At 41.8% G+C, this 12,863-nt stretch overlaps 1 protein-coding gene across 1 annotated transcript in view; it reads right to left on the bottom strand.

Annotated features, from left to right (window-relative positions):
- Window positions 1-12,863, bottom strand: part of USP13 (ubiquitin specific peptidase 13) — a gene marked incomplete at its 5' end in the record, with an annotated part of 125,987 nt that overhangs the window by 78,889 nt on the left and 34,235 nt on the right. Inside the window, 3 exons of the mRNA XM_082840541.1 lie at window positions 204-388; window positions 2,134-2,276; window positions 7,666-7,787. Coding sequence (XP_082696667.1) covers window positions 204-388; window positions 2,134-2,276; window positions 7,666-7,787 — 450 coding nt within the window. The remainder of the gene's footprint in view (window positions 1-203; window positions 389-2,133; window positions 2,277-7,665; window positions 7,788-12,863) is intronic.

The raw sequence follows: 12,863 nt of genomic DNA on the forward strand, positions 1-12,863 counted from the left end.
TGTGATTATCCTCAAGATGAGGAACCTGAGGCTTAGAAGGATCTGAAAACTCACCCAAGATCTCACAGCTAACAAGAGGCAGAATGAGGATTCGAACCTGGGCTGAGTCCAGAGCTTATGCCCTCCAACCCCAGAGATTAAGGCACTGGTTAAATCGAAGAGGGAGCCACTATAAGTTCCCAAGTTGGTAAAGGCACACTCACCTGCCCCGTCAGGAGTGATGGTTCCCAGTTTCACAGCTAGAGGGTAGCCCAGGTCTCTGTAATGTTCCAGCGCATGTCCGTTGCCCCCGGAGCTGTCAAAGAACCATTTCCCACAGAGCACAGAGCCGTCGGTCAGATTCAACCAGAGGTTTTCTCTCAGGTCACACCTGGCACACTTCCAACCACTGTGAAATCATCAGACAGCAGTTAGCACAGCCAGAGTACAAAGCGTGATTAGAAAATTAACATCTAAGAAAATGGAGTGTCTCAAGCTGGGGGCAGTTGGGGCAGTCACAGGAGACCGTCAGCGGACTAACAGATCTATTCCAGAGCAGCAGGGCCACTCAGTAACCTGCCTGCCTCCCCAATGGGGGCCAGCTCCTCCCAGCTCCTTCGAGATGTTTCTTTTACTTTCGAAAAGACACAGAACCTGAGGGTAGGAGGAAAGGTCATTTCCTTAAAATTCCTTACATGAGAGACTGTGGAGCCCGAGTAAGCTTAAAACATTAAAGATCCCATGTGTATAAACATCTGAAGTTCCAAAGCATTAGCCACAAGCAGTAAGACTGGTTTAAACAAAACTCTACTACACTGACAATCTAAATTAAGTAGAAAGGAAAACAACTTAACTGAAGGTCGAACGTCAGGTATGTGCCAGGAACTTTACAGAAGTATTATCATTTAATTCTAATATACACTCTTCAGCATTATTACCATCCCCACTATCAAAGGGAGAAAAAGCCCCGAGGAACCATGCCTTCCCTAAGACCACACAGAACAGGAATGCAGTACAGTCAGGGTTCAACCAGAAGGGACACATTCCTAATCTACCTGCTCTTTCCCTCCAGCACCTGCCTCTGGAAACACACTGGCATCTGATTACAGGAGGTGCAAAAGGAGCCTAAAGAGCATTCCAGCCAAACTGCAACAACCAAAGACTATTGTCCGTCTTTGTAAGTTGGGTGCCCCAGAAGCAGACTCTGAGACAAAGATTTGAATGCAAACAGCTCATTTGGGAGGCGATCCCAGGAAGCACCCTAGGGGAGTGAGGGAAGACAGACTGAAAGGGCAGGAAGCCAGTGCAGGGACTGTGAACAAGCAGATGACCCCATGGGCCACTGGGGCTCAGTCCAGCTGGGGAACTCCAGGAGACAGTTACCCCACCTGAGCGTAGGGATCTAGGATGTTCATCCCTCCACTCCACAGTCACTGGCTGAAGGCTGTTCCAGGAGCACAGGAGGGAGCATGGCTCTGCAGCGTTTCTGACTGTCCGGTGCACTGGCCTACCTGGCTCGGGCAGGCAGAGAAAGCCCTCAAGCGAGGAGCTGCAGGTGCTCACAACCGGAGACCTTAGGGTGGGGATGGGCTCCAGGGCAGGGGCTGGCCATGGTCAGCGTCTACTACAAAGGTAGAGATAATTCTAGAGAGAAGTTTTGAGCTTTTTTTAAATTAATTAATTTTAAATAATTAATTAATTAATTTTGGCTGTGTTAGGTCTTCATTGTCGTGTGCAGGCTTCCTCTAGTTGCAGCAAACAGGGGCTACTCTTCGTTGCGGTGCGTGGGCTCTCATCGTGGTGGCTTCTCTTGTTGCGGAGCACGGGCTCTAGGCACACGGGCTTCAGTAGTTGTGGCTCAAGGGCTCTAGAGCACACGCTCAGTAGCTGTGGCGCACGAGCTTAGTTGCTCCGCGGCATGTGGGATCTTCCCGGACCAGGGCTCAAACCTGTGACCCCTGCATTGGCAGGCGGATTCTTAACCACTGTGTCACCAGGGAAGTCCCAAGCTTATTTTTTTTTCCAAGCTTATTTTTAATAAAAAGCATCTGATAAGAAAATATATAATTGCTAATTCAGTGAAGAGGTAGAAAAATAAATATTCCTTTGGCCCGTTTGTGGGGGGAAAGTTCCATTTTGCTGTCTGACCCTCACCTTGGAGGAATTCTGACTCCGTTGTCTAACTGGGTGAGGTTATTTGCATATTTGGACACTGGTAATTCATTTTCCCACGTATCTGGGTCCTGCTTTCTGTAAGGAGATTTTGAGCTGAGAACTGCATCACAAGCAATTGTTACCTGTAAGACAAATACAGATGTGATATATTAAAGCAGCTTGAGAGAATAGCAACTTCTATAAAATGAATTTTAAAGTTTATTAATAAATACAGCTTAATTCAAGAAAACTCAAATAGCTCAGTTACCACGAGAGCAAGATGCTAGTTTCCTGACTCCAGCACATTCTCCCTGGGTCTAGCTAGGTTTTATCCTGGCCTGGAGTTTGCAATAGTAATAATGACACAAGATAGCAAAGAACCAAATCCAGTTTGTAAACCCAAGCATAAGAGTCAGATTTAACAATTGCTACCTCTTAGCAAGTGGAGTGAAAAGTATAAGGTGAACAATTTACAAGGGTGAAATTAGCAACAGGTATGCCTAGGATTTACCCAAGTGGTGTGTTTTACTCTTAACAAATATACACCCAGACAACCAATATCCTCCACTCATCACACAATGATACGTGGTCAAGGGCACCTGAATGAAATGCAAGCGGCATGGCTCCATTTCTTAATCTAGTGCAAATGTGACACTGGATGGGGACATGCCTGGATGTTTCTGTGTCAGATCAGCCCACATCATGAGCAAATCTGTGATGTCTGGCTTGGCACCAACTGACTACGGGGGAGGGCGGACTCTGCTTTCTCCCAAACCCCACTGATTCTGGATATATGCCTCTCGCCACATTCGCTACTTGCTTAATGCTATAAGCTATTTCTAACTCTCTTTAAAAACATATTCTGATGAGAATGTAAAATGGTGCAGCCACTTTGGAAAATAATTTGGCAGGTCCTCAAATGGTGAAACAGAGTTACCATATGACCCAGCAATCCCAATCCTAGGTATACACCCGAGATAAATAGAAATACGTATCCACGCAAAAACGTATACATAAATGTTCATAGAAGCATTATTTATAACAGCCAAAAGTAGAAATGACCCAAATGCCCATTAATGATAAATGGATAAAGTATTGTATTTTGATACAATGAAATGTTATTCAGCAATAAAAAGGAATGAAGTAGTGATACATGCTACAACATGGATGGATCTTGAAAATATATGCTAAGTAAAAAAAAAAAAAAGCCACCGGGGCTTCCCTGGTGGCGCAGTGGTTGAGAGTCCGCCCGCCGATGCAGGGGACATGGGTTCGTGCCCCAGTCCGGGAAGATCCCACATGCCGCAGAGCGGCTGGGCCCGTGAGCCATGGCTGCTGAGCCTGCACGTCCGGAGCCTGTGCTCCACAACGGGAGAGGCCACAACAGTGAGAGGCCCACGTACTGCAAAAAAAAAAAAAAAAAAAAAAAAAAAAAGCCACCCACAAAGAACCATGTATTGTATGATTCCTTTTATATGGAATGTCCAGAAAAGTCAAATCCACAGAGACACAAAGTACATTAGTGATTGCCAGAGACTAGAGGGAAATGAGATAGTTGTGACGGATGCCCAACTCTGAATATAATAAAAGCCATTGAACTGTCTGAAAAACAATTTTTAACAAAAATCTGTATTCTACATCACTAGCATCCTGTACAGTTAGCTGAACTTCATACAGAATATTTTCCTCTGGGTAGCACTGACAACGGACCCCAGAATGGATTAAGAGACATGCTCTGTGGTGACCTAAACGGGAAGGAAATCTAAAAAAGAGTGGATATATATACACGTATAACTGATTCACTTTGCTGTACAGCAGAAACTAACAGAACATTGTAAAGCAACTATACTCCAATAAAATAAAATAAGCTACAAGGAAAAAAGAAAAATAGAGACAATGGAGGAAGTTCCCTCAGCTGCCATCCCACTCCCACCCCCACCCAGGCCCTGAGCAATTCCTGTCAGTCCTACATCCAAACTCTATTTGCAGTCTACCTCTTCTTGATTTCGGCCATACCCATCCTTGTTCAGCCATCGTCCCAGCTCACCTGAATGGCCACACAGCAGCCTCCTTACCATCTCCTTTCTCCCACTCTTGCTTCCTCTTCTCTGCCTGGTAGCCAGTGATCTGCTGTGAATATTAGATCCCATCCTCCTCCAGCTTAAAACTCTCCAAGGTTATACTAAACACTACCAATTGACTACACTGGGCTACACACAGTCAGGAAAAGGAAAAGGTCCCTGCCCTCAAAAAGCTTATACTCCATTACAGATCAGGCAATCAGGCATTCATAAATATATTTAAACCTCTTTTTTTGGGGGGGGGAGGTGTTTATTTGATAGAAGTTTTTTACTTGATTTACAATGTTATATTAGTTTCAGGTATACAACATAGTAATCTGATATTTTTATAGCTTATACTCCATTTAGAGTTATTATAAAATATTGGTTATATTCTCTGTGCTGTACATTATATCCTTGTATTTTATTTATTTTATACCTAGTAGTTTGTACCTCTTAATTCCCCCTTCTCCTATCTTACCCTTCTCTAAACCTTTTAAAAAATATTCCCATTCATCTCCCACAAGAAATGTTATATAAGTAGCTTTTCCTTTCAATTATCAAAATTCATCTCCCATGCCCTTCCAGTAATGCCCCTAGAAAACAAGGCTGAGTTCACCATGAGCCCCTTCCTGATTTTATGGGTTTGGGCCATGCTGCCTTAGCACTTCTGGCTACACATCCTAATCTTTTCAGTCTGGTCTGTTACAACCTCTTTGTTGTTTCACTGACTACCTCGATCCCTTCCCTTTCCTCCTCTGAATCTTCTCCACCCTATTAGGTCTTTTTTAAGTGTTCTAGTTTGCAATGCACAGTGATAATAATAAGAATATAATATTCTCTCTTTTCTTTGAATATCCTTCTGGTGACACTCAACAAAATTTCCTTAATCATCTAGGACGTTATAAAACACTGACCTAGTGTTTTCAGAATACCGTCTAAAATCACTTAGAGACCCTTTTTATGGATCACAGATGAAGGTCAGGATCCATTATCCTATAATTATACTGTGAATTATCTCAAGTACAGGGGTGTTGTGGAACTGGCTCAAACTGGCTTACAGACTTGTTAAATTTTAAGAAATTCTGCAAGAGGGTTGTTAAACACAGCCATTATTAAAAATTAAATTCTATTAGCTCACAATTAAGTATATTTTTAAAAGGTAACAAATATTCAAAACTCTTCACTCCCTAGTTGTGTTACTCTATCTTAATAAGTAATCTATATGCTCTTGAGGTCACTTACATCCACATTACGCAAACGGTGATAACTCTATGTGAGGATGTCCTACTACACATCTCTTCCCACCACTGCATTAGGTGACATGTTAGCCTGAAATGGGAGTATTTACACCATGGAAATCAGCAAACATTACAATGCAGGGCTTTGCCCCCAGGGAGCTAGTTGCTAACCAATTACAAGCACACCAAGGCTTGAGTTCCTGACTCTAAAATGAGGCATTAGATTTCAGGCTGTAAGATCCCTACTGAGTCCCAAACACTAGGTCTCTGTGACCCCTGTAACACTAAGAGGTAGTTTAACTTTCTGGTAGAATCTACAGAGTACCTATTTGAAACTGATTTCTTTTTTTTGTGCTGAGAAACTCAAGAGATGACGAAGAGTCACCTGGTTGGGTGAGTTCAATAATTTTTGTTATTTAAAAGCTGAAAAAGAATTATCAAACACCAAAAATGTAGCAAAAGCATGAAAAGAAATTATAGTAACTAGCATCTTTTATATAGATAAATCTTACCAGTTACCATCAGATAAATCAGGCTTTTCCTTCTATCTCCCCACCTCAACTTCCAAACAATTCTCTCTTTTTTTTAATTCCTAAAGTATTTCTTAATTCTAAAAGACTCTGTATTAAAAATTATAATATATATTGCTGGATATGGATTTCTGTGACACTTCACTTTTCTATAAAACTGTTCACACTTAGGATTATATTCTAAATATAAGAATAATGAAAAGTACTTAAAGGCTCTCATTAACTTTTCTCACATAACGACTTTTTCTTCATAAGGGAGTGAGAGAAAAATCATTTCTCATGACATTCATTCACAATGTGCTTCTTCTTTTTTGACAGCAGACTCAAGAGTTATATTAAACAAGGGCAGTGAGAACTGTCAGTTGTATACAGATATAAGCTTTAGTATATAATATCAAGTAATGGCACGGGGTAAGACCATTTTGTCCATCATATATTTTGTCCTTGATCACAGCCACTTGAGTGACACAGGGAATTGGAGAAAGCAGAGGTAATTTAATTCTGTACACATTGCTAAAACGTATGCATTTGGTACTAAAAAAGATATGCTATATCAAATAATTAGAGGAAAGAGCTACGATAGCTTAATACACAAATTTTTCACTTCTATGGTCTTATGTTTAGGTATAAAGTAGAATCTGAGGCAAAAGAGGCTGAATGGTGGCAACCTGGTCCCTAATGACATGGGAATCCCAAGCACAAACGTCCCCTCTTGGCAGGGGCACATGAGCAGGGGACTGTAGACAGAGTCACACAGCATCTGAAAGAATCAGGGACCTAAAGACCTGGCTTTGGTTCTAGCAAAGCTTGAGGAGGGGAAAAAATGAACTGGAATGTCTAACTCTGCTATCTGCAGCCAGGCTCTGTGAAGTCAGGATGCAACCGAGTAGAAAAGAGGAAAGGAAAGGAAACGGAACATAGGAAAGGATGGAGCGGCAGAGACAATACAGGAAATGAGGGAAGAGCAGGAAAATGGTCTGGGTCCCCACAGGATTCGAGAATCAAAGTAAAATGGAGACTGACTTCCTTACACCACCGCCACCAGCTTTAAGTTGTTCAGGAAGATAAAATTTGCTCCACAAAAAAGAAGGGAAGGAAAGGGAAAAGAACTCACCACTAAAGCTAAATTCTAAAACCTAGAAAGCAGTCTTCATCCTCAAAGGAACACATTATCACAGAGCTCCTGGAGACCTGTGATTTGTAAATATTGGGTTATTTTCATAATCATGTTGCTGTTCTTTCTCGGTGGAATTCTTTTATGTTTCCCAAACAAAATTTTACATGGAAGGCCAACATGCAGAAGAGATAAAAATTTTAGGCGTCCCTGATCAGAAGGCAACCCCTCTCCAGCAGTCCCTGCACATCTCGGGGGCACAATTTGAAAATCTAAGCACCAGACTGTGATTCACAGGTGGAAAGAAGCCAGCCCACCTGGAGCAGGCCAGCCAGTGAGTAGTGAAGCCCAAACAGCACTGGAAGTAACAGGCAGTGGAGGGTATACGGCCCAGTGTCACTGAAAGAGAACCTGCGAGGCCCTCTTCACGGAGGAGAAGCGATCTGCTTCTGTTCCTACTCCTTCCTCCCCTCCTCTCTCATTCACCCCGCCCTCCCCACCGCCCAGCACACACACACTGCACACACACACACACCTGACACAGAGAGTCACGCGCATCTAGCTAGCAGCCGTGCACACTCACTGACCAGGGCTGGTAACTCCTCAATATTTGGTAGTGCTATTTCATAGTGGTCTGGGAATATAACAAGTTTGGCTTCATCTTCATATTCAAAATCGTCGCTATTTAAATCGTCATCAGTATCTAGATCTGAGGAGAAAACAAAAACAAAGAACACGAAGTGAAGAAAGAATATTCCACACCAAGGCAGCACTCACTGGGAAAGCCAGATATCCACAGGGCTGACGAACCAAGGGCGCGGCATTTACAATTCAGCTATCCATCTGCCCCAAGCCAGGAAGAGGAGGCCTTTCCATCCTTCCTAAGTTATACACACTTATCTTCAAGGGACAGATGTACAAAGAAGACTAAGTCATATCATAAAGCTTTACAGTTAAAATAGACATTTGCGCTAGATGTTCAATTCTTAGAGATGTTTAAAGGAATAGCCTGGTCATTATGATTTGTCGGGTACCTGACTCCTGATTTCACAAGAATGGGTTGGAATGTTTCTTACAACACAACAGAAGAAAGTACACGGGTTTGAGAATAGATAAACCTAGGTTCAACTCTGGGTCCAAAGTTTAATGTTTCTTTGGGCAAGTCACAGGCCTCATTTGTAGAATGGAGATAACACTTATCTCACACAGTTTATATGAAGAATAAATAAGAAATTGTAAACAAGAGACCTGGCACATAACAGGTTGTTAATAAATGGTAACAATTATTTTAAAATAAAATCTCAATGTCCCTCCCTCTGTCTCTATCTCCCCCATCCTCTCCCTCCCTGCTAAGAGTTGTGGAAATACTGCCTAGTAAGCCAGAGGGGGAAACCCCATAATATAAGTGGTCCTGTTGTCCTCAGGCGGTGGAGAATTTTCAATAAGAAAGTCTGGACTGTTATCTATCAAGTCATCACCTCTTTACTTGGCTCATCTCTGGGAAAGGTTAGGCAAAGGTTCAAGGAAATGTCCTGTCACAATATTTACATGGACATCTCAGCCTTGCATTCACATGGATACCAGAATCCCAGATCATGTTTGTATATTTAGACATTTGGAACTATGGTGACAAACAGCTCTCGAGCCATCTTCTACTCACACACACACACACACAAACCCACACACAAACAGGCACACGAATATGGGCTCTATAAACAGGAGAAAGTTATTTTACTAGATGAAGCGATGAAGCAGCCAGCTAAGAACCAACGGATCTAGATTCTGTTACTACCTTGTTGTATGCCTCAACCTGGAATCTTTTTATGTACAGTTCCGCTCTTAAATTCTCAAAGGGAGAGCAGTTTTAAGTGGAAAATGAGATACAGCTAAAATGCAGTCTACACATTTTGATAAAGGACTCTAATAATAAGAATCAGAAATGCCAAAATAAACATTGTTAGATAGCCATAAGAGGTTATTTTGACAAAAAGCAATGTTAAAGAAGAGTCTAAGAGTTTAAGAAGTAACTAAAGGCATTTATTTAAAGAAAACAACTCAAAGACAGACATTCTATGTTATAAAAATCTGAATGCCCCAATACCCGTCATTTTAAAAAATTATAACCTAAGTGTTCAATGAGAATGATGTTGGGACTTCCCTGGTGGTCCAGTGTCTAAGACTCCACACTCCCAATGCAGGGGACCCAGGTTTGATCCCTGGTCAGGGAACTAGATCCCACATGCCACAACCAAGAGCTTGACTGCCACAACTAAAAACCCTGCATGCCGCAACTAAGACCCGGCGCAGCCAAATATTAAAAAAAAAAAAAAAAAAAAAAGGAATGGTGTTGAACCCACTAGAATATTACTTAAATGATATTTTTTTAGACTATGTAGAAACATGGAAATGTTTATGCCATGTTAATGCTAAAAATACAAAATTCACCTTCACTGAAAAGACAACTTTGTAGTAATGTTCATAGACAAAAATTCGAAGGAAATCTGAACAAATGAAAATAATGAATGGGGAATTCCATGGCGGTCCAATGGTTAGGACTCCACGCTTTCACTGCCAAGGGCGCGGATTCAATCCCTAGTCAGGGAACTAAGATCCCACAAGCAGCAGAGCACGGCCCAAAAAAAAAGAAAAGAAAAGAATGAATGGATGAACTTTATTCTTAAATTTTTCTTTATTATATTGTGTATCATGATTTTAAGTAACCACAGTACAAATCGTTTGGTTTTGTGTACACAGTCAGCTCATATAACACATTATCTAAATGTCTTTTTTCCAGAGAAAACATCTGCACTTAATGCTAATTCAAATCTTACCTAGCCAGGGCTTCCCTGGTGGCACAGTGGTTGAGAGTCCACCTGCCGATGCAGGGGACACGGGTTCGTGCCCCGGTCCGGGAAGATCCCACATGCCGCAGAGCGGCTGGGCCCGTAAGCCATGGCCACTGAGCCTGCGTGTCCGGAGCCTGTGCTCCGCAACGGGAGAGGCCACAACGGTGAGAGGCCCGTGTACCGCAAAAAAAAAAAAAAAAAAAAAAAATCTTACCTGGCCAAAAACAATGATAAACTAAGGCCAAAAAAAAAAAAATCCCACCCTGACATTGACCAGCTACAGAAGCCTGGGCAAGTTCTTTCCAAGTTCATTTTCCTCATAAGTAGACTATGGATAATATTATCTACCCCCTAAGATTGTTGAGAGGATTAAAGAAGATAAGGTTTTAAGGTCTAGTTAAGATCTGGTAGGTGTTAGGGGCTCCACAGATAGCTGCCATCACCCCTACCATCACCCTCGCCATCACTGTCATCTCTTCTCTATGCTCCTGACAACTAACAAAAGCACAAGTGCCCTCCCTTCCCTTTGGTTGCCCAGCTCCAAAGCAATCCTGAGGTCAGTTTCAGGAGGACCAGGATATCATGGGGGATCTTCTATGTGATCTGAGTGTGGAGAAGATATGAACTTCAAATGCTTCTAGACTGTAAGCTCTAAGCGCAGGAAGTGGGTCTTATTCACCTTCTAAATCCCTAGACCCCGCACAATGCCCAACACACACCACACACTCAGTAAACATCTGGGAAAGGAGACTAGGAAGTTAAGAATACCAGCGTGTTTAAGGACAACAGCAAAGCAAGAGCACCCAAAGGGCTGTTACAGGTTTTGTTTTTTTTTAATTGGTAACTGATGTGTGTTTAAAAAAGCAAGACTTTACTGTCATGCAAAAAGGCAGAGCTTTCTTGGGCTTCCTTACACTTATAGTTCACTTTTATTTTTATTCTTAATTCACTGGGATGGAAGGGGACCATGATCTTTCCCAAAAACCTTAATCCAATTTAGGGAAAAGTCAGCAGAGGTAACCTACACTCTGAATCTAAGGGACAAAGCTAAGGTTTCTCCTGCATATATATGACCCCACAATCCTAAATGTAAATCTACAATTTCCAAATTTCTCTAATTAGAGTCTCACCATCCCAAAACATCTAGTCGCGGAAACGACAGAGTAACCGTAGCCTAGGGACCAGCAGAACGAGCACCCCCCAACCTCTCCCAGCAGCTACTTTCCACGGGAACTATTAACTGGCAATACCTGGACGGGACCTTTTACAAAGATAAAAAAATTTTTTTTTAAATACCTCTTCTTTAACTCTACTTACTGATCTGCTCAGATACTTGAGAGAAGTGGCTGGGACCACAGCCATTCCAAGAAGTAACTATGAAGCAGCACAGCGGAGGAAAGGATCCCTAAATCAAACTAGGGCAGTGAAGCCCGGCTCAGAGTGCTCTCGGCCTGACTGAATTGGTATTAATTCGTGTGCTGGAGGTGAGCAGTCTGCTGCACCAGTGCCGTGAAATCTGACCAACCGCTCGCCCTCACGAGAAGGTACGGAGGCAGCTCCTTGAGCACAGACCCTGTTCTTAATGACCTACTTCAGATGGAAACAGCAAAATAGAGTTTACTTGAAACTTCTGGTCATTATAGGCGCAGATGAGTTTTCTGAACAGGCCCATTCCTGGAACTTTCCACAGATGTTCTGTTTTCAACCTGTTCTTTATCAAGTATGAATACCAAGGCTAAAGACAAAAATGTGGAATGTAAGCTCTCTGAGGTTTAGCAGTAGCTCTTTGACATCCCAGTCTTCAGACATGGAAGAACTGAGTCGTTTACTCCTGTCTGTGAAAGTTGGGGGTGCCGGTAGGGGAGTCAATAAAAATGTGAATATTTAACACTTTTTTTTGAATTTTATTTTATTTATTTTTTTATACAGCAGGTCCTTATTAGTCATCAATTTACATTTAACACTTTTATGACGTACCAAAGATACGGTATTTTTAATTAAACATTTAACACTTTTATGACGTACCAAAGATACGGTATTTTTAATTAAATTTATTAGTCTTTACACAACTACACACATTTGTAGCTTTAATGTATAGAATATACGAGATTAGGTCAGAATCACATCACAGGTCCTGGGGTATTTCTTTGAAGATCCCGGACTCCCTTCCATTCCCCCTTCTCTCCTTCCATCTCATAAAACAGTAACTTTTCTATCAGCCTACTCCCAAAATTCACAATCTTTCATATCGCTGTAACTTATCTTTGTCAAAGACAGCCTAATAGTGTCCCTTTCTAGCTTAAAAACATTATTGCAGAGCTACCCACACTTTCCCAGTTCACAGCACCCTTTAGCATCCAGGCAATTCTTGCACAATACCAAGAATTGGTCCTAAACCAAAAGAAATGACTGATAGTTCTTTTTATTTAGTAGTTCGGTCCAAACAACTTATTACGTATTTATGTTCTAATAAGTTAGGAACCATGTGAAAAGATAATACACATAAATTGAAAGGAAATGAATGTTTTATTTCACTCTTAAATAACTGTAATTCCTTACAAGGGACGTGTATAACTGTGAGGCACTGCAGAACTACTCTTTGAATCAGACTAGACGCTGCCTCCCTTATTTCCCATTCCACATTTATTTTCATAGTACTAGCCTTTTACCACAGAAACCACTAAAAAAAATAGCTTCACAAAGAGATGAAGTCACTGAAAGGAGTATAGGATACCCTAGTAGCGAGACTACATCAAGCTAATCTCTCATGCAATGTTCAAGCATCACTGTGTTCCCTTGAAGAGTTAAAATATCCTGTGAGTTACCCGTGAGTTAGTTGAGGCAACCCAGAGTGCCTCAGGACACAGTTCTGGGAACCAAAGTGTTAATGGCTCCCCATGGCCTACAGGAAAAAAGTCTAAAAACATGGTATATGTCTA

Source organism: Leucopleurus acutus (genome assembly GCF_964270905.1).
Source record: "Leucopleurus acutus genome assembly, chromosome: 5".
Lineage (NCBI taxonomy): Eukaryota > Metazoa > Chordata > Mammalia > Artiodactyla > Delphinidae > Leucopleurus > Leucopleurus acutus.